Here is a 21,655-nt window from a genome sequence, read left to right on the forward strand (position 1 = left end):
TCTCCTCCCTCCTGAATCCTCCTCCCCCTCCCCCCCCCCTCCTCCCTCTCTGCGGATGACTTCGTCAACCATTTTGAAAAGAAGGTTGACGATATCCGATCCTCGTTTGCTAAGTCAAACGACACCGCTGGTCCTGCTCACACTGCCCTACCCTGTGCTTTGACCTCATTCTCCCCTCTCTCTCCAGATGAAATCTCGCGTCTTGTGACGGCCGGCCGCCCAACAACCTGCCCACTTGACCCTATCCCCTCCTCTCTTCTCCAGACCATTTCCAGAGACCTTCTCCCCTACCTCACCTCGCTCATCAACTCATCCTTGACCGCTGGCTATGTCCCTTCCGTCTTCAAGAGAGCGAGAGTTACACCCCTTCTGAAAAAACCTACACTCGATCCCTCCGATGTCAACAACTACAGACTAGTTACCCTTCTTTCTTTTCTCTCCAAAACTCTTGAACGTGCCGTCCTTGGCCAGCTCTCCTGCTATCTCTCTCAGAATTACCTTCTTGATCCTAATCAGTCAGGTTTCAAGACTGGGCATTCAACTGAGACTGCTCTTCTCTGTGTCACGGAGGCTCTCCGCACTGCTAAAGCTAACTCTCTCTCCTCTGCTCTCATCCTTCTAGACCTATCTGCTGCCTTTGATACTGTGAACCATCAGATCCTCCTCTCCACCCTCTCCGAGCTGGGCATCTCCGGCGCGGCCCACGCTTGGATTGCGTCCTACCTGACAGGTCGCTCCTACCAGGTGGCGTGGCGAGAATCTGTCTCCGCACCACGTGCTCTCACCACTGGTGTCCCCCAGGGCTCTGTTCTAGGCCCTCTCCTATTCTCGCTATACACCAAGTCACTTGGCTCTGTCATATCCTCACATGGTCTCTCCTATCATTGCTATGCAGACGACACACAATTAATCTTCTCCTTTCCCCCTTCTGATAACCAGGTGGCGAATCGCATCTCTGTATGTCTGGCAGACATATCAGTGTGGATGACGGATCACCACCTCAAGCTGAACCTCGGCAAGACGGAGCTGCTCTTCCTCCCGGGGAAGGACTGCCCGTTCCATGATCTCGCCATCACGGTTGACAACTCCCTTGTGTCATCCTCCCAGAGTGCTAAGAACCTTGGCGTGACCCTGGACTACACCCTGTCGTTCTCCACTAACATCAAGGCGGTGACCCGATCCTGTAGGTTCATGCTCTACAACATTCGCAGAGTACGACCCTGCCTCACACAGGAAGCGGCGCAGGTCCTAATCCAGGCACTTGTCATCTCCCGTCTGGATTACTGCAACTCGCTGTTGGCTGGGCTCCCTACCTGTGCCATTAAACCCCTACAACTCATCCAGAACGCCGCAGCCCGTCTGGTGTTCAACCTTCCCAAGTTCTCTCACGTCACCCCGCTCCTCCACTCTCTCCACTGGCTTCCAGTTGAAGCTCGCATCCGCTACAAGACCATGGTGCTTGCCTACGGAGCTGTGAGGGGAACGGCACCTCCGTACCTTCAGGCTCTGATCAGGCCCTACACCCAAACAAGGGCACTGCGTTCATCCACCTCTGGCCTGCTCGCCTCCCTACCTCTGAGGAAGCACAGTTCCCGCTCAGCCCAGTCAAAACTGTTCGCTGCTCTGGTACCCCAATGGTGGAACAAGCTCCCTCACGACGCCAGGACAGCGGAGTCAATCACCACCTTCCGGAGACACCTGAAACCCCACCTCTTTAAGGAATACCTGGGATAGGATAAAGTAATCCTTCTAACCCCCCCCCCTCTTAAAAGATTTAGATGCACTATTGTAAAGTGGTTGTTCCACTGGATATCATAAGGTGAATGCACCAATTTGTAAGTCGCTCTGGATAAGAGCGTCTGCTAAATGACTTAAATGTAAATGTAAATGTTATACAATGTAAAAATAAAGAAAAACCCTTGAATGAGTAGGTGTGTCCAAACTTTTGACTGGAACTGTATGTGTGTTGTTATTGCTGGAATTCAGGATTTACTGAACAGTTTTATGCTAAACTGCTTTCAATGGGGAGAGATTGCTTACGTGATTTTCATTGAAAACGTCACTTTCTCATATAGACCTGTGGACCATTTTTATCTGTCATTACCCTATGATGTACTGCCCCTAGGTGGTAGAGGACTGCAATAACATCATGAAGGAGTATGGATTCCGCATTGTCCGGAGAGGGCTATCTTTGTCAAAGGGAAGGGGGAGCTACTAACCTTCTTCATGAAAGTAGCAAAAGCACTGGTCCCACCACCACTACAGCCCAGCCTCACCAAGTAGTGGACCATTCCTGATCCACACCTGCTGATACAACAGACATAGTACAGATTACACATGGGGTCATCATTCTTATGTATATGAACACACTGGAGACATGCTATAACAGCTTAAATTTAAATGCCATGGGCAAGCGTACAGTTAAAGCATAGGCAAGCGTACCGTTTCTACATATTAAGAAAAACAAAAACACACTCACTTTTGTACTCCAATAGCCGCATCTGGATTCTCTGGCAACTGATAGTCCAAGTGAAAAAGTAGAGAAAGTAGGCCTATTAGCTTATACACCAGCTTGCTCTCTGAAAGATGAAATCATACCTTTTTTACATTGATGGGTACATGTACAAGATGTTAGCTACTGTGTGTATATTCAGATATAGGCAACTACTTCATAGAACTACATATGTCACTCCACCCAAAGTCCATATTATGACTCCAACTAAACTAGTGTGACAGGATTTGTTTTGCCTTGAGTATGATTATCCTTTATGTTCTATTATTGTTTTCAAACAGTTGAGCTCAGGTTTTGTAAGATAATGCCACTGGAAATATTCTGAATGTATAATGTGTTAATTTAAAATGTTTTAATTTTCTTTTTTTAGGTCTGTGTGTATTTGAACCTAGTACAGAACAGTATTTCCAGCAATCCTCTCAGCACAGTGAAATGACTGTGAGTTGCAGTATTATTTCTGGTCTGGTTTCTGGTGTATAAAACTCAAATTCCGCCACTGAGTGCAAGTGATCATCTCCTCTGAATATGGATAGTGACTTTACAAATTACCTCGACTAACCTATACGGCCGCACAGTGACTCGGGACCGGTACCCCCTACATAGCCTCGTTATTGTTATGTAATTTTCATGTGTTACTTTATGATTTGATTTTTTTTTTTACTTTAGTTTATTTAGTAAATGTTTTCTTAACTCTATTTTTTGAACTGCATTGTTAGTTATGGGCTTCTAAGTAAGCATTTCATGATAAGGTCTGCACCTGTTGTATTCGGCGCATATGACAAATACTATTTTATTTTATTTGAATATAAGCCATTGCGACTCCTCCAATAAAAAAACTGATTTTATGAATCCATTTTTGCCTGGTATTTTAATATAAATTCTTCAAAGCTATCATAAAACCATAATCAATATGCAAAATTGGTCCCAATGCGCCACCCATAGATTATATAATTCTACCGGAAGCAGGGTAGTATAGGAATTTCCGGTTACGTCAGCGTGTCTGGACTCCATTAGGGGGTTGCAGCTGTTGAGAGAAACAACAACAAAAACGGAGCGATTGACGGGACTATCACGGAGTCAGTGCGTTCTCAGCCGGGTTACGAAGTCTAAATTCTGGGAGCTAAAACCTCCTTTCCCACCCGGGGCTTCGCCGGCTTCTAACCACGGCCGCTCTCGGTGAGGAAACTCTGGCCTCCGCTTCCTCCTCCTCCGACTCGGACACCGGCGGAGCGTCGCCGCCCCCACGGAAGAAACACCGAGCCTCGGCGGCGGAGGGAGCAGGAGAGTCCGGGGATTCAACAGTTGCTACAGGCCTTTCTGGAGTTGTTTTGGGACTTGCTACTACTTCTCCACATCACCAAGCCACCTCTGCTATTCACTTTAACCGGACCCTTGTCAACAATCTCAGCGGCAATAACATGCAGTCAAACGGGGCAGGACAGGGACAGGATTCAGAGCTTTCCTGCCTTAACAGCGCGCAAAACGGGGAGTCATCATCGGCTGGGGGAACGCACTTCAACGGGCTTCTGGTCAGCACAAACAATGGGAATAGTGTCGGCACCAATAACGGAGCCGGACCAGGCTCAGGGACTTCCACAGCCTCTGGTTCGGAGGTCGGCTCCATGAAAAAGAAGAAACGTCTTTCGCAGTCGGAGGAAGATGTCATCCGATTAATAGGACAACATCTCCACGGGTTAGGGCTAAAGTAAGTTTACACGACGTGTCATTGGAAGGAAAAAACCCTAACATGTCAAAGCACATGATTCATGAAATATCATTTTTGTGAGGTTTTTTCAAATAGCGAATTGCGTGGTGGCCGTTGATTAAAAACGGAATTCTGCGTTTGACAGACAAACATGGGGGAGGGGGTAGTTAGCAAGCTAACGTTAGTCGGAGGAAGAAGGGGTCCATTTTGCACAATACGGAGTGGTAGGTCGATAGAACCACTAGTCTTCGTTACGATTGTTATTCTGACCTTTTATACAGAATACAAACTCAAGACAGTTCCCAATTTGGTTGGCTACCTTGACCCCACACAATAACTTTTTTTCAAAGTAACCTTATAAGGATAGTTGAACTGCGTGTTGTGAGTTGTGTATATATATTTTGTTACACGGATGGAAATCGCATTACATCACCTAGTAATCCAGCGAAAGATGCTGCAAAATCTATATTGACTTGTGGCTACTAAGGACGTAAATGGCCATAGCCTGTTTGAAATGACCTTATAGATATCGCCTATTTTATACTGTGGCTGCACCGTGTAACCGTAGAATAGTTGTCAGAAATAAAATGCCTGCGTTTTTAGAGGATTGCGCAAAAGTGCGTAGTGAGAACAACGATACCCTGTTTGACAGCGTCAATTTGTTTTCATTCTCCTGTGTTTCCCATATTTGGTCCTTTCGATGACTTGCGTGTTTTCATGACATTGACATTTGGTGTTTACAAAGATAACGTCGATAAAGGAGTTTGCTTGATACATTGCTGTAAAGTAGAAAAACAGACGGGGTCGGTGTTTTCTTTTGAGTGGCAGTCGTCTTGAACAACAACCATGGTCCAGCCTCTTAAACCACTGGTTATCTTTCTAACCGCTTATATTATTCTGACGTTGTCATATTTAATTGTCTGCAAATGGCAGTCTGTCATCCATGTCAACAATGGCAGTAGTGTAAATATGGACACAATCGCCATTTATAGCCCCAGATGCAAAGTCAGAGCAATGTTTAACTCATATCATTATTGGTGGTAGTGAAGAAAAAACATATTGCTGGTAATGGTGGCTCGTGAAGTAATCAGAATGACTTCCCCACTAGGGAATGATTTCATGGCGGCTGTGGAATGCGCGTCTATTCAGCTGTTATAGATTAGGAACGTTGATTGACTCTAATAATAGATAGGAGGAACACAATATTTTGAGCCCTACATGGCTAAATTGGCCCATGTCACCATAATGGACTGTTAATGCAGTGTTTGATAGACCCAGCCTGCTACTGCTCGCCAGTGGAACTGCCATTACAGGAGCTGCAAAGAGAGCCTGTTTGGGTATGTTTATATGGTGGATAAATACATGCATTGTCTGCTATGGAACTGACGCCCCTACATTTCAAATGTGGAATGGAACGTGAGAATGGTGTCCGAACTCAGCAGGGTGACGCTGTAAACACTGCTGCACCACTCTCTCTTGATACATGAGGATGATGTCATCATGCTATGTTGTCAGTACAGCCCCACTCCATTTTATCACAGACACCTTTTCAGCACACTTATAGAGATTTACAGAAAAGGTACTCGCAGTTGACAGTTCTAGTCTATAATTATTACTAATGAATTATAACTTATTGCTGGATATGGTTTAGATTATGTCATGCCTGTCTCTCCCTCTGTCTGTCGGTCTGGTATAACATTTCAGGTCCATTGGCTGTCTTGTTGGCCAATGTTAAGCTGTTTGCTATGAACGTTTAGGCAATTCATGTTTAATTTGTCTCTCCGTGGTCAATTGATTTTGAGCTGACATTTCAGTTCCATTACATCTGTACGTTAATGTCCGTCTCGTTCAAATGTTCAGCTAACGTTTGCTGTAAACATTGAGGTAATGTTTTTATGGCTCCCGAGTGGTACAGCGATCTGAGGTGTCACTACAGACCCTGGTTTGATCCTGGACTGTATCACAACCGTCCATGATCGGGAGACCCATAAGGCTGCGCACAATTGGTCCTGTGCCGTCCTGTTTACGGTTTGGCCGGTGTAGGCTGTCATTGTAAATAAGAATTTGTTCTTAAGTGATTTGCCTAGTTAAATAAAGGTTAACAAAAATAAAAATGTTTCCCCACTTCTCTACAGTCAAACAGTGGACCTGCTAATGCAGGAGTCGGGCTGCAGACTGGAACATACCTCAGCCACAAAGTTCCGCAACAACGTCATGGAGGGGGAGTGGGAAAAGGTGGGTCCCACGTTACCATAGTTACACCTGCACCTTTAATGTTAGGCATAGCCTGCACACATCTACTTCAAGAGAGTACCTTTAACATGGCTCTGTTACTAAGTATCTATCACATGTACAACACCAACATTAAGCTACATATGGAGTACATAAACATTGCTCTTAATAATAATTTGTTCCAATCAATAAAATATTGGAACTTGTTGATGAAAATATAGGTAGCTAATTTCCTAGTAGGGATCTTTAAAAGTTGTTAGTGTAATTACCTACTCTTCTACATTGCCACAATACTCCCAGTCCAAGAGCATTGGGCTAATAAGGCTTGTAAAAAATGTTCATCATATTTTTTTAAATCCCATAAATGTACAGATTTTACTGAGCATTATCTGAGCTGTAGCCACAAAATGGCTTCACACACCATGATAATGACAGTTATTGACTTTCTCCACTGAGAAAGAGTGTGGTTATTGTAGTGGTCAACTATTTTGATTTGTCGTTTTTGTGGCTTGAAAGTGCTGAGCCAACTATTTGTCTCCCCTCTCTCTCTTTGTTTTGGTCCAGGCTGAGAATGATCTCAACGAGCTGAGGGCACTGATGCATTCTCCCAACGCTATTGTGGTAAGCCCAAACCTGACCTGAATGACAGTCATCAACGCAGTGAAAGGGGACCACGGGTTCTAGAACGGTTCCGTCCCCAACCTGACTGTTCTAGATTAGAAAGTCCCTCCTTTGTGAGGCGGATCCATTCTGACTGGAATTTCAAGTGTTCCGGAATACCTTGGACGGACTGAATGGAATGTTTACAACAGATATCCTCATATATGGGGGTATAGTATCCTGCATTTAATAATTTGCTGGTCAGATGCTACGTGTATGGAATGATTATCAGTAAAATGTTCCACCAATATTATTATTCAACAAAAACACAGTTGTTTAGTCACATTGTTAGTGTTTAAAGAATTTTGCATTATTAGTCGCTAGGTTTCATCCAATTGGTGACAGATTTTCATGCAAATATTCAAAAATCTGCATAAAGAAAATATGTGAATTTCCCCACTAGTGGTGTGTTTCCATCGAACTGACTTGTTGCAGATAAAAATCAGTGCGTGATGACTTAGTGCTCACAAAATGTACTTTTTCGCTTAATTTTCATGTACGGAATAAAAATCTAATGTTCAATGTGTTTCCATCACATTTTCAACTCTACCGATAGTTTTGTCTCAAACTGTTGCGTTAGATAGCAAATGTGCCTACTCTGGTCTTGGCATGTGCACTGCAGCCAACAACTCGCAGATACAATGGATAAGAGCCACAATATTTTTATTTGTCAAAGCGGCAGTCAAGCATTGATCATCATGTCACCAGAATAAGACCCTTGACATTTTATTGGAAAGGAGCATTTAACTCATACCATGCACTTTCACTACCCTGTGAAGTTCATAACTTTTTTAATCTGTAGCCTAATTTAAACTGCATGTTTTCCCTAGTCGTAGTGGGAGGACACCATGCCATGGTGTGACTCCGAGTTTACTTCGATATGATGGTTATATCAATATTTGCTCATAAAGGTGTTTCCACTGCATTTTCTTGTATAATTAATTTTAGACAAAGATCCCACCATATCGAACAAACAAATTATATGTTGGCATTTATACATTTTTAACGTAACTTCCTGTTTCCATCACTGCTGTCGTGATATTTTTTAATACGGTATGAATTTTGTTGCATAAAGACTGTAGATGGAAATGTGGTTAGTGAGTTCATTGTAGATTTTCAGTCAACTGTATGTCTTGTACATTTTATTATTTTCTATCTATCATCAAATATCCATACATATTCTGGTGGAGCCCTGAGATGGAGCTCATTTGTCATTCAGCTGTTCTTCTGCGATTGTAAATGAGGGGAGTCGCCTCTACCGCGGGTACAGCACGTTCAGATGTCATCTAAAGAACACGGAGGACTGCAGCTAGGCTAAATGATGATGATTAGACCTTGCTAGCGCATTAGGAGACAGGATACATTTGAGTCAGACACTCTTATCCAGAGCGACTTAAGTTAGTGCATTCATTTTAAGATGGCTAGGTGGGACAACCACATATCTCAATCATAGTAAGTACATTTTTCTTCAATGTAGCTATCAGCAAAGTCAGTGCTAGTAGAATGAAAAGGATAGATCTCAAAATGGTCTCCTGTGGCTTAGTCAAGCGCCTGTGGAGTTTTATTCTGGTGAACCAAAGGCTTGTTATTGCACAATTCATTATAACTCGAGGTAAACTATATCCTGTTTTATGAATGTCTAAAAAGGAATAGTCGTTTTCTGTCCTGCCATATAGCAAGAAGGTATGCAAGTTATGTCAAGCTGATTATGGTGGACACTTAACGATGGTAATTTATATGCCAGAGTCATGGTTATAATTGAAAAGGTCCAACCGTGTTGGTCCTTCTGACAGGTTGTGTGTGTGTTGTGCACACGTCTGTCTATGTTAGGGTGCGTTAACTCGTCTGTTGGGCTGTGGCAGACCCAAGATAAGATGGATTCCTTTAATAATAGGGCTCCCGAGTAGCGCAGCTCTCTAAGGCACTGCATCTCAGTGTTAGAGGCGCCACTGCAGATCCTGGTTTGATTCCGGGCTATATCACCACCAGCCGTGATTGGAGTCCCATAGGGCGGCGCATAATTGGCCCAGCGTCATCCGGGTTTGGCCGGGGTAGGCCATCATTGTAAATAAGAATTTATTCTTAACTGACTTGCCTAGTTAAATAAAGGTTAAATAAAAAATACCATAAATGTCAGCACTGACCAAAATACCCAGACTGGTTAACACTTGTTTGTGGTCACAAGTATTAAGTTAATGAGGAAGTGGCTAGTTACAGCTGGCACTGTGAGGTCTCTGGGGTTAAGCCAACGCCCACCACATGACACCAAGGCCAAGCAATACCCCCCCTCCCCCCAGTTCACTGTCACCGTGGTAATGCTGCCTGTCACTCAAATGATAAGGGTATGAGCAAAGATGATCTATGTGGGACTGACTGCTCTAATAATGGGCATAAATGTCCACGAAGGCAGAAAGCATGCAGGAGGAGGCGAAAACATTCTAGCCAACCAGTTTCACGTTTTTTTAGTCGTATGTATGAGATGCACATGGTATGCATCGTCCAACGAAATGCTTACTTGCAGGTTCCTTATCGACAATGCGATAAGACATAAAGTAAATGGCAGTAGAATAGAATAACATTTTTAGCATAAGGATAATACAGGAAGGCACAATTTATAGTCCAATATTTCCATGTATTTTGGGGATGGGGGTCAGTGTATAAACTGAACAGTATAATAAGAGTGGTGTGTGTGTCTGTGTGTGTGTGCTAAGGTGAGGAGAATCAGAGTAGGTGGTCAGTTCAGCTCAAGTGTTCAGCAGTCTGATGGCTTGTAGATAGAAACGGTCTCTGAGCCTATTGGAATCAGACCTCATGCTCTGATACCGGCTGCCCCATGCTAAGGGAGAGAACAGCTTGTGTGTGTGGGGTCCTTGATGATGCTGCGTGCCTTCCATCGGGCACCGTTTTGAGTAGATTACCTGGATGGGTTGGAGCACGGTCCCAGTGATGTACTGGGCTGTCTTCACTAGCTGCTGGAGGGCCTTGTGGTTGTGGATGGCGCAATTGCTGTACCAGGCCGTGATTGTCCAGCTGTAGTATTTAGAGATGACCTGGGTTGGCATGCCAGATTTCTTCAGCCGCCTTAGGAAGTAGAGCTGCTCTTGCGCCCTCTGGACGAGTGGTGGTGTTTCATGACAAGTGGACGCCGAGGAACTTAACTTGTGACTCTACCGTTGATGTGCATCGGGGCATGTTCCCTCTGCTTCCTGAAATTAACTCCTTTGTTTTCCTGACGTTGAGTGAGAGGTTGTTGTCATGACACCACAATGCCAGTTCACTTACCACCTCTTTATAGGTTGACTCATCGTTGTTTATCAGGTCAGCAAACTTGATGTTTGTGTTGTTTAAAGCCACGCAGTTGTGGGTGAACAGGGAGTACAGCAGAGGACTGAGGACACACCCCTGGGGGGCCCCTTTGTTAAGAGTTTGTGTAAACAACGGGCACAACTGATATAAAATCATTTTTTTCTAAGTTGCCGGAATGCCACGTGCGTCCACTTATATCAATACGTTTGTAACAACCTAAATATGGAAGTTCTATCCGATCAAATAAGCCTTGGGTAGGAAATTTGCAATAACATTTTATGTTGACCAAATTTAACTCTCTCATTGACCTCCATACCAATAATCCCAACTTCCTCTGCTTCTCACTGTATATTGTCGCTCGGACAGATCTTGGGGCGGAGTCAAGCCTCTCGCTTTGCCTCTTTCTCTCTGGTATGAGTGCCTGCACCCTTTGAAACACAGGATCAGAGTCGTTGGAGGCGTTATGTTTTGAAATTTAGTTAATTAGTATTAATCTGAAATCTGTTGGTCAGGTTTCTGGGCTCCCGACGCTTTTTATGAAACCCTTTTGTCACCACTTGCTTACTTCATTTGTTTCTCTTCTCTCTCCTTTTTACTCATCTTTTTCTTCCCACTTTTCTCTCTCATCCTTTCCCTTTGTCTCCATAATGTATCAACCCCCCTCCTCCCCCTCTCTCAATTTCTCCCATTTCTTCGGCTCTCTCCACCTTCTACTCCACCTTTCTCTCTTCTCCTTCATCTACCCCTCTTCCTCCCTCTTTCACTGTAGCGTATGAAGTTCCTGCTCCTGCAGCAGAAGTATCTGGAGTACTTGGAGGACGGGAAGGTTCTCGAGGCTCTGCAGGTGCTCAGGGGAGAGCTCACGCCGCTCAAGTACAACACGGACCGAATCCATGTTCTCAGCGGGTACGCCATTACCTATCAATCACTTTAATCATCGGATAACTCAATCGATCAGTGAACACACGTGCTCCAAACAGTCAGTCATTATGGCATTACTGTTTCTACCAATCATATCAATCCGCTGTCTGATCAATCTGTGCAAACAGCATCCTCAGTGGGTTTGCCTGTCTATCAATCGCACCATTTACATAAGTCAACACGTAAGTCAATCATCAACTGTTAAACTGTCGAGTACAACTCGGGTCAGGATCCAAATATTCAGTGGGTAAATAAAATAATCAATCAATGAGTCAATATCAGATGCATCCGCATGCCCACGAAATATGCCAGTCTGTCTCTCAAGCAGTCAGTGGAAACCTACATTTATCAAGAAAAACGAACAACCAAATTTGCGTCAGTGGTTGATCAGTCACATTGTCAAATCAAATTTTATTGATCACATACATGTGATTAGCAGATGTTATTGCGAGTGTAGCTAAATGCTTGTGCATCTAGCTCCGACAGTGCAGTAATATCTAACAAGTAATATCTAACAAATTACACAACATATATACCCAATACACACAAATCTAAGTAGGAATGAATTAATACTATATACATATGGACGAGCGATGTCAGAGCGGCACGGACTAAGATACAGTGGAATAGTATAGAATACAGTAAATACATATGAGATGAGTGAGTTCAATGTGGCTTTGGCGTAATAACCAGCATATACAGGTTAATAAAACAGTTATTAGAGGTCATGCATAACAAGTATTTGCCCAGTGGAGTATGTTGTAGTCTGACTGGTTTTTGTTTTGTGTAGGTATCTGATGTGTAGCCATGCAGAGGACCTGCGCGCCAAGGCAGAGTGGGACGGCAAAGGTGCAAACTCACGCTGCCGACTGCTGGACAAGCTACAGAGTGAGAGCACTGGCCACATTCCACCACACTCACACACACACATTTTACTTCATATAAACACAAAACTACACACGCTACGTCACATACAGCCTCATGAGACCGTATACACAAAGTCACACAGGGCTTCACAGGGGTCTAGGGATGCACTTCAGACTGGACTATAGTTTGACTCCTGTCTCTTGTCCTTCTCTCCAACCCACTCCCTCTCCAGCATACCTGCCCCCGTCGGTGATGCTTCCCCCACGCCGGCTGCAGACCCTGCTGAGACAGGCTGTGGAGCTGCAGAGGGACCGCTGCCTCTACCACAACACCAAACTGGACAGCAGCCTGGACTCTGTCTCCCTGCTCCTGGACCACGTCTGCAGCCGGTCAGCAACACACTCAGGGTGACATTTTCTGCCAAACACAGCTGAAATGTGAAAAAAACTAGAGAGCCTGAAAACCTCTCCTTTTTACGATGCCTACTGTAGACATCGGTAAAGATGGAGGCAATAATTTATGCGGATATAAAGAAAAGCATGTGTTTAAATGCAGGGTCTTTGTGTGCGTGTGTGATACAGAGCTTTCCTGACCTCTTGACCTGACCTGGAAACACTCGAGCCCAGATCAGTTGCATGTAATGCAATAGCGATCTGCAATATTTTTGGAATGCTACAATGTTTTTTGATTTTAGAAATGTTGCGCACTGCAAGAGTCGTAAAGTGAACAGAAAAGATCACCCTCAATCATTTACTACATATGTTTTATTTGTCACATGCTTTGTGAACAACAGGTGTAGAAAAACAGTGAAATGCTAACTTACGGGACCTTTTCCATCAATGCAGAGTTCGTTTTTTTTCATAATTTTTTTTATAAACAGTGAGGGGAAAAAGTACTTGATCCCCTGCTGATTTTGTACGTTTGCCCACTGACAAAGAAATGATCAGTCTATAATTTTAATGTTAGGTTTATTTGAACAGTGAGAGACAGAATAACAACAAAAAAATCCAGAAAAACGCATGTCAAAAATGTTATAAATTGATTTGCATTTTAATGAGGGAAATAAGTATTTGACCCCTCTGCAAAACATGACTTAGTACTTGGTGGCAAAACCCTTGTTAGCAATCACAGAGATCAGACGTTTCTTGTAGTTGGCCACCAGGTTTGCACACATCTCAGGAGGGATTTTGTCCCACTCTTCTTGGCAGATCTTCTCCAAGTCATTAAGGTTTCGAGGCTGACGTTTGGCATCTCGAACCTTCAGCTCCCTCCACAGATTTTCTATGGGATTAAGGTCTGGAGACTGGCTAGGCCACTCCAGGACCTTAATGTGCTTCTTCTTGAGCCACTCCTTTGTTGCCTTGGCCGTGTGTTTTGGGTCATTGTCATGCTGGAATACCCATCCATGACCCATTTTCAATGCCCTGGCTGAGGGAAGGAAGTTCTCACCCAAGATTTGATGGTACATGGCCCCGTCCATTGTCCCTTTGATGCGGTGAAGTTGTCCTTTCCCCTTAGCAGAAAAACACCCCCAAAGCATAATGTTTCCACCTCCATGTTGACGGTGGGGATGGTATTCTTGGGGTCATAGGCAGCATTCCTTCTCCTCCAAACACGGCGAGTTGAGTTGATGCCAAAGAGCTCCATTTTGGTCTCATCTGACCACAACACTTTCACCCAGTTGTCCTCTGAATCATTCAGATGTTCAGTGGCAAACTTCAGACGGGCATGTATATGTGCTTTCTTGAGCAGGGGAACCTTGCGGGCGCTGCAGGGTTTCAGTCCTTCACGGCGTAGTATGTTACCAATTGTTTTCTTGGTGACTATGGTCCCAGCTGCCTTGAGATCATTGACAAGATCCTCCCGTGTTGTTCTGGGCTGATTCCTCACCGTTCTCAGGATCACTGCAACTCCACGAGGTAAGATCTTGCATGGAGTCCCAGGCCGAGGGATATTCACAGTTCTTTTGTGTTTCTTCCATTTGCGAATAATCGCACCAACTGTTGTCAGCTTCTCACCAAGCTGCTTGGCGATGGTCTTGTAGCCCATTCCAGCCTTGTGTAGGTCTACAATCTTGTCCCTGACATCCTTGGAGAGCTCTTTGGTCTTGGCCATGGTGGAGAGTTTGGAATCTGATTGATTGATTGCTTCTGTGGACAGGTGTCTTTTATACAGGTAACAAGCTGAGATTAGGAGCACTCCCTTTAAGAGTGTGCTCCTAATCTCAGCTCGTTACCTGTATAAAAGACACCTGGGAGCCAGAAATCTTTCTGATTGAGAGGGGGTCAAATATTTATTTCCCTCATTAAAATGCAAATCAATTTATAACATTTTTGACATGCGTTTTTCTGGATTTTTGTTGTTGTTATTCTGTCTCTCACTGTTCAAATAAACCTACCATTAAAATTATAGACTGATCATTTCTTTGTCAGTGGGCAAACGTACAAAATCAGCAGGGGATCAAATCCTTTTTTCCCTCACTGTAGGGACATGAGGAATAAATTACCAACTCCCATCAGTAGCCTCTCTATCCTCTCTTCTTCATTCTTTACCTTGTTCTCTCTGTCCCTCTCCACTGTCATTCATTTTCTTCTTTTTCTCGCCTTTTATTTGACGGATTGACCTTGGTTGACCTCTCTCCTGGTTGGCACTGTCCACAGGAAGCAGTTCCCGTGCTACACGCAGCAGATCCTCACAGAGCACTGTAACGAGGTGTGGTTTTGTAAGTTCTCCAACAACGGCACCAAGCTGGCCACCGGCTCCAAAGACACCACCGTCATCATCTGGCAGGTGGACCCTGTGAGTACCACACTGAGCCCATATCCCCCACACCATCTGCTGTGTACAATCCCACTATATGCCTTATCGGAGTCATCTGCTGCATTAATGGCAAAGATGGCCACCATCTACTGTCTTTGCGTTAGTGCTTTACGCTAACCCAGAGCCTGGTGTCTGTGTGTGCTGTCTAGGAGAGCCACCAGTTGAAGCTGCTGCGGACCTTAGAGGGCCATGCCTACGGTGTGTCCTACCTGGCCTGGAGCCCTGATGACGCCTACCTGATCGCCTGCGGACCTGATGACTGCTCTGAACTCTGGCTGTGGAACGTCCAGGTATGGCAACACACACACATACGTACACACACACCCCGGAAGGCAAAACAGTATGTTAGTGCAGGTACAAAATCTGTACAGGCATAGACGGCTGTCCAGGACAAGGGTTGATTGAATGAATTAGTTAAATAAATAGAAACGCATCAATTCATGTAATTTATTGGTCCGAGTCCCTGATTTAGATGGGCCTGTTTTTTTTTTTGTTTTTTTTACATCTTTTCTCCCCAATTTCGTGGTATCCAATTGGTAGTTAGTCTTGTCTCATCGCTGCAACTCCCATACGGACTCGGGAGAGACGAAGGTCGAGAGCCATGCATCCTCCGAAACACGACCCAGCCGAGCTGCACTGCTTCTTGATTCAATGCCCACTTAACCCGGAAGCCAGCCGCACCAATGTGTCGGAGGAAACACCTGGCGACCGTGTCAGTGTGCACTGCGCCCGGGCCGCGACAGGAGTCGCTAGTGCGCGATGGGACAAGGACACCCCTAACTCGGATGACGCTGGGCCAATTGTGCGCTGCCCCATGGGTGTCACGGCCGGCTGCGACAGAGCCTGGACTCGAACCCAGAATCTCTTGTGGCACAGCTAGCCTGCAGTGCCTTAGACCACTGCGCCACTCGGGCGGCCCATGGGCCTGTTAAAAACAGCTGTGCAGTAGACATCCAGGCTGGGAACCCTTCCGTGTCTGTATACTGACTGACTGAGTGGTGTTTGTGCCCTGGTGGGTAGACGGGCGAGTTGCGGACCAAGATGAGCCAGTCCCACGAGGACAGTCTAACCAGTGTGGCCTGGAACCCTGACGGGAAACGCTTTGTTACCGGGGGACAGAGGGGACAGTTCTACCAGTGTGTAAGTATTGTAAATGGAGGATGTGTGTATTAGTGTGTTCTACCAGTTTGCTGTGTGTGTGTGATCTATCCACCAGATATACCAGTGTCAGTTGGTTCTTCCAGTTTGTCCTGCCAGTGTGTGAGTAGTGGGGAGGATACAGGACAGCAGGAATGAATTATACTGCAGCGGAGAGGGACTAATACAGTACAGTAAATGGACAGACTACTTTTAGATATGCACCTTCACTTCTTATTGATTAGCTGACTAGACAAGAACCTGCTGACCTTCAGAACAGAGACTGTCAGGATCTAGTATGTTACAAACAGTGTATTTCTGTGTCAATCTGTCTGTCTGATTTTCTACCTGTTTTTGGCCTGTGTGTGTGATTGCCAGGACCTGGACGGTAACCTGTTGGACTCGTGGGAGGGCGTGCGTGTGCAGTGCCTCTGGTGTGTGGGGGACGGCAGGACGGTGCTAGCGTCAGACACTCACCAGCGGATCCGGGGTTACAACTTTGAGGACCTAACGGACAGAAACATGTGAGGGCTGCGGTTTCTCCCCGTACCAGATCACAATTTACCCTCCTGACTATTATTCAGTAGATTAACAACAACAAAATGGTTCAGAAGTCTTAGTAATACATGGTTTATACATGCATGGTTTATACATGCATAATGAATACATGAACAAATTATTCATGAATTACTAACTGTTCACTACTTTTTATTCATGTTTTATAAATAGATTATTAACAGACCTAAAGGAAGCGTTACTGGACCAAATAATACCTTCAGAATGACTCATCTTACATATAAGGTTGTCTATATACAGATATCATTGAACAGAACACAGATCAGTGATTGATCTCTGTTGTGAATTTCTCTTTTACAGAGTTCAGGAGGACCATCCTATCATGTCTTTCACTGTTTCCAAGAACGGAAGATTAGCTTTGTTAAATGTAGCAACTCAGGTGAATGGGGAGAGGGTGTTATACTTGAATACTGAAAGGACTGTACCGGCGGTGTTGTCTGTCTCTGTCTGTCTGTGTGTGTGTGTGTGTGGACTCGTGTCTGTTTGTATGAGGGAGATGGAGGAGAATGTACCAGTGCTAATGGCTGTGTTTAGTGTCTAACTGCTCCCTCTCCTTCCTCCCCTCCTCCCTCCATTCTCTCCCCACAGGGAGTGCATCTTTGGGACCTGCAGGACCGAGTGTTGGTGAGGAAGTACCAAGGTGTGACCCAGGGCTTCTACACCATCCACTCCTGCTTCGGAGGCCACAATGAAGACTTCATTGCCAGCGGCAGCGAAGGTACCACCCACAGACCCAACAGCAGCTATTTTAGGCACTGACCACAGCTACTCCGCAAGCTTAGGATTAGTGTTGTAGTTGTTGAGCCCTACAACAAACGTGTTCACCACTGTGTCCCTCACTATGGGTGTGTCCCAATTATCAGGGCTCAACCCCTGTCTCCATCTCTCACATGCATAAGCACACAAATACAGCATCCTTATCAGCATATCATAGGAAGGTTGACATAAGGCTGATATTTTCTATATTAATACCATTGTAACCCCCTCTCTCTTACACTTTCTCCCCCCCCCCAAGACCATAAGGTCTATATCTGGCACCGACGCAGTGAGCTGCCCATCGCTGAACTGACGGGGCACACTCGCACAGTCAACTGCGTTAGCTGGAACCCCGCCATCCCAGGCCTCATGGCCTCCGCCTCGGACGACGGCACTGTGCGTGTCTGGGGCCCTGCACCCTTCCTCGACACACAGGTGGTCGACGGGCTCAATGGTAAATACCGCTAGCATTTTGTTAGTTCAATGGCCATAGTAAGGCCATAGTAAGGCCATAGTAAGGCCATAGTAAGGCCATAGTAAGGCCATAGTAAGGCCATAGTAAGGCCATAGTAAGGCCATAGTAAGGCCATAGTAAGGCCATAGTAAGGCCATAGTAAGGCCGTAAGTTCAATGGCCGTAGAAAGGCCAAAAGTTTTACAGGTAATTATGTCACTCTCATCTCTCCCCAGAGAACTGCAGCAACATGGACAGTTGATGGTGACGTTGGAATGGAAAACTTATTCTCTTTTACAACAAGAAATAAAACCAACCAATAAACATCAAAACGAGAACGAAATCCAAAACCTGACAAAACAAAACAGAGAAAAGTAAATCAATTGTCTCATGACAATTGACAATCACCTATGGAGGTGAGGATGAACACCCGCTTACAAAACTAGGTCTTCATCCAAAACCAGAACCAGGGACTTGGAAGACCAGTGACCTGGGAAATCGATCTGATCCATTGGTACTCCCTGCTGGCTTCCTCTTCCTCCACCCCACCCCCCTTTCCCAGCAAGGCCACAGCCACACCAGGGGCTCTCCCCTGAATATTCCCCTGGAAACCCACCTCTTCCCTGGGCCTCAGGCCCAGCATCACGCTCCTGACCCCTTCAGACAGCCAATACAGACCATCTACACGGATTGGACTGCGTCTGTCATCTGTCTCTCACCTACCCGTGTGTGTCCGTGGGGTGGGTGGTGGGGTGTTAAAAGGGGTGGAGGGGGTTATAGAAACTCTTCCGTATATTCGTTTTTCTGTTCTCCTTTCTCCTCTCGCTCCTTTCTTCGCACTTGAGTTGTTGGACGAAAGCAGAAAATCAACACACATCCAACCAACCGACAAAGAAAAACTCAAAGGCTATGCTTACTTTGGATTTTTTTTTACGATAGTCATAGCATTCTTATTGTTATCATTTAACAGGTGAATCCTAGGGTTGAACTAGGAGTAGTGGCCGTGGAGTGCTTTAGTGTGAAGAATACTCTCAATTAGGAAAAGCTATTTTTATCCCTTGTTTAAATTCTTAACACGGACACACTCGCGCCAATGTCCCCTGAGTCACACCCTCTGACTCCCCCCATCTCCCGCTTCCGAGCTTAAGCTATCAACCGCACAGCTCACAGTTCCACTAGATCTGCCTGTCGGGAGGGGGTAAAGGTCAGCTGTCAAAGGTGAGAGGTCAGTGGTAGCTGGTGTAGTGTGGTTGGGTCTCTGTTGTAGGGCAAAGTGTGAAGCAGTCCTCGTGTTGAGTATCTCTAAGAATGACATACTCTTGGATGTAGAGGTCTGTACATGCAACTATTGCCATACACTGAGGACTGCACCTGTCCTTCCTCTGTGTGTTTGCTTGTGTGTGTGAGCTTGTGTGGGTGTGTGTATGGGTGAGCTTGTGTGTATGGGTGAGCTTGTGTGTATGGGTGAGCTTGTGTGTATGGGTGAGCTTGTGTGTGTTTGTTTAGGTGAGTGAGTGCAGGGGCATGCACACCAGCAGAAGATCATGCTTTCCCCTCCTCCCCCAGTGAAATTATAAAGAGGATTTTAATCCCATTCAGAATTCATCCAAAACCCCAGAGCGACCTCTATCTGTGGAACAAAGAATACTTGAGAGCCATTTTGTAGAAACAATTATTTTATTTTTTTTTACTTGGGCTTTTCTTTTTACATTTGACTTTGCTTTTTTTTTTATATATTTCTCCTTAACAACACCTACCATTGGAATGGAACTGAGATACCGGAGTTGGATCAGTTTTGTGGGAAAATTCACAGCTTTACAGAGTTTTTCCCTTTACATAAACACATGTGGGTGTGTGTCCCCCCCAGACACACACCCACATGTACACCCAAAACACGCCGCTGAGGTCTACCCCTAGTCACACCTACAAATGCTCAATTCCAATATAACTTGCTCTTAGCTCCCACTTTGACAGAGCTGGATAGGTATAGGCAAGGTTTTATGGATGGAAGTGATCATATTGGGATCTGGGTCACGCCACTCTTCAATGCACCCTACACAGTACACAGTAGTACAGCATTATTAATGTTAAGCATACAGAACCAAACACAACCTCCCGCATATACATAGGCTTACAGCCCTTACTGAGCAAGACTGATTTCTGCACAACACCCCTTTCTCTCCAGCCAAGTCCTCCTTTTCAGTGATGAAGGCACCATACAGAGCTTTCTTCCTCCCGATTCGGGGTATGTAATGACTATTTGCTATGGACTGATATTAAATGTTTAAAAAACGCTTTTCTGTCAGTTTTTATGAAATATTTTCTTACTTTCATTTTTTGTTCTCATTATATCATTTCATTCTCTCTCCCTGTATTATCATATTAAAATATAACCAGACAACTGGTGTCCTATTTTTTTTATTTTTTATTCATCTTATGATTAGTTTTGTCTTTTGGGTTTCATTTTTACTTATCCACTACTTCTTACATATTAATAGTGAATATGCACAGTAACACTCATGCCAATATGAGTGGGGTGAGTTATGTTTTGGGAGTGTGTTACCTTAAGAATCAGGTTTAAAATGTCCACCCCTCGCCTTTTAAAAGTGAGACATTGTGCAGTGATTCAATACGCGTGTCTCTGGAATATGTCCAGGACAAAAAAATCGTGCTTTTTTTGTGCCACTGTTGGTTGCGTTTGCCGTTTCTACCCCTACCAAAATCAAAGCACTTGAGACTCAATAGTGGCTACGTAGGTGTCGTGTGTGTGTGATACCATGTTCTGAGTTTCACATTCTGGAATGGTGCTTTTCCCATTCTAGAACCTTCCATCTCTTGGGCCCCTGAATGAACTGCCCATCCACACCTTATGTCATGTCTGAGGAATTGAGGCAAATAAAAAGTGAAGAACCCAAAAGCTTTCACAAAGTTATAATTCACCTGCTGGTGACATATGCTATGTCTGAATGCAACTTGGTGTCTACTCTTCCTTTGTCTTGGAGTTTCTAGGACTGTTTATGATTTGATGCTAATAACTATCTTATTTCTCTCTCTGGAGGTGGGGGAGTAAGGGTTTATGGTAGCAGATTAAAAGAGTAATTGGGGGACGGGGATCTGTTTGCGTTGTTTTATTTACAAAAGTGATTGTACTGTTTTGTATCGTTGTGTAGGAGAAGTGTTGTGTGCATATTTTCAATAAAGCTTTCAGGGTTTTGAAAAAGATCTGTGGCCCAACATGGAAGTATCAAGGGGCTGGATTACAGATATGGGATCAGTTTACATTATCCAATCCTATCCACAGTTCCCCATAATCATGAGGGAGTACAGAGCTAAACTGACCTTAGGTTTGTGTAAAGAGGCAACATGTCTCGACAGACTTTAGAGGAAAGTTTGAGTTCTCAGACTGAAAGGAGCTCTCCATTTTCCTGTGTTTAACTTTGTACTGTTGACTGGTTCACACACTTGAACATTTGATGACATTTGGTGTAATTCAGAGAAACAGCATGGCAGCAAAGAGGCATAGTAGTGTGCATCAGAGGGGATCAAATGCCAAATTTAGGGATAAACAAGAACTGTTACCAATAAATTGTGACTATTTTAAGTTAACAATCTTGTTTGAAATACATTTCTAATTTGAGGTGCCTTTGTGAAGTCGTTTTCTCCATGTATTATACAGGTCATAGAGAAATTGCATAATCTCCAACTATAGA

General features: G+C 44.6%; 1 protein-coding gene and 1 pseudogene across 2 annotated transcripts; both read left to right on the plus strand.

Moving 5' to 3' along the window:
* The window catches only part of LOC115174397 (adenylate cyclase type 3-like), a 33,970-nt pseudogene extending 31,687 nt beyond the window's left edge, over nucleotides 1-2,283 (plus strand).
* Nucleotides 2,284-3,486: 1,203 nt separating this feature from the next.
* LOC115174694 (WD repeat-containing protein 26) lies at nucleotides 3,487-21,551 on the plus strand. 2 transcript variants are annotated; one of them, XM_029733476.1, is made up of 14 exons: nucleotides 3,487-4,217; nucleotides 6,353-6,452; nucleotides 7,014-7,070; nucleotides 11,185-11,321; nucleotides 12,127-12,224; nucleotides 12,436-12,610; nucleotides 14,864-15,002; nucleotides 15,173-15,313; nucleotides 16,044-16,163; nucleotides 16,539-16,684; nucleotides 17,037-17,115; nucleotides 17,325-17,454; nucleotides 17,752-17,946; nucleotides 18,182-21,551. In XM_029733476.1, exons 1-14 carry the CDS (start codon nucleotides 3,931-3,933, stop codon nucleotides 18,205-18,207), a joined length of 1,830 nt encoding a protein of 609 aa, XP_029589336.1. In that variant the 5' UTR covers nucleotides 3,487-3,930; the 3' UTR covers nucleotides 18,208-21,551. The 2 variants fall into 2 exon arrangements, with proteins under 2 accessions (XP_029589336.1, XP_029589337.1); XM_029733477.1 differs by having other exon boundaries at nucleotides 3,488-4,217; nucleotides 12,436-12,592.
* Nucleotides 21,552-21,655: the final 104 nt, after the last annotated feature.

This window comes from Salmo trutta, chromosome 35 (genome assembly GCF_901001165.1).
Source record: "Salmo trutta chromosome 35, fSalTru1.1, whole genome shotgun sequence".
Taxonomy (NCBI): domain Eukaryota; kingdom Metazoa; phylum Chordata; class Actinopteri; order Salmoniformes; family Salmonidae; genus Salmo; species Salmo trutta.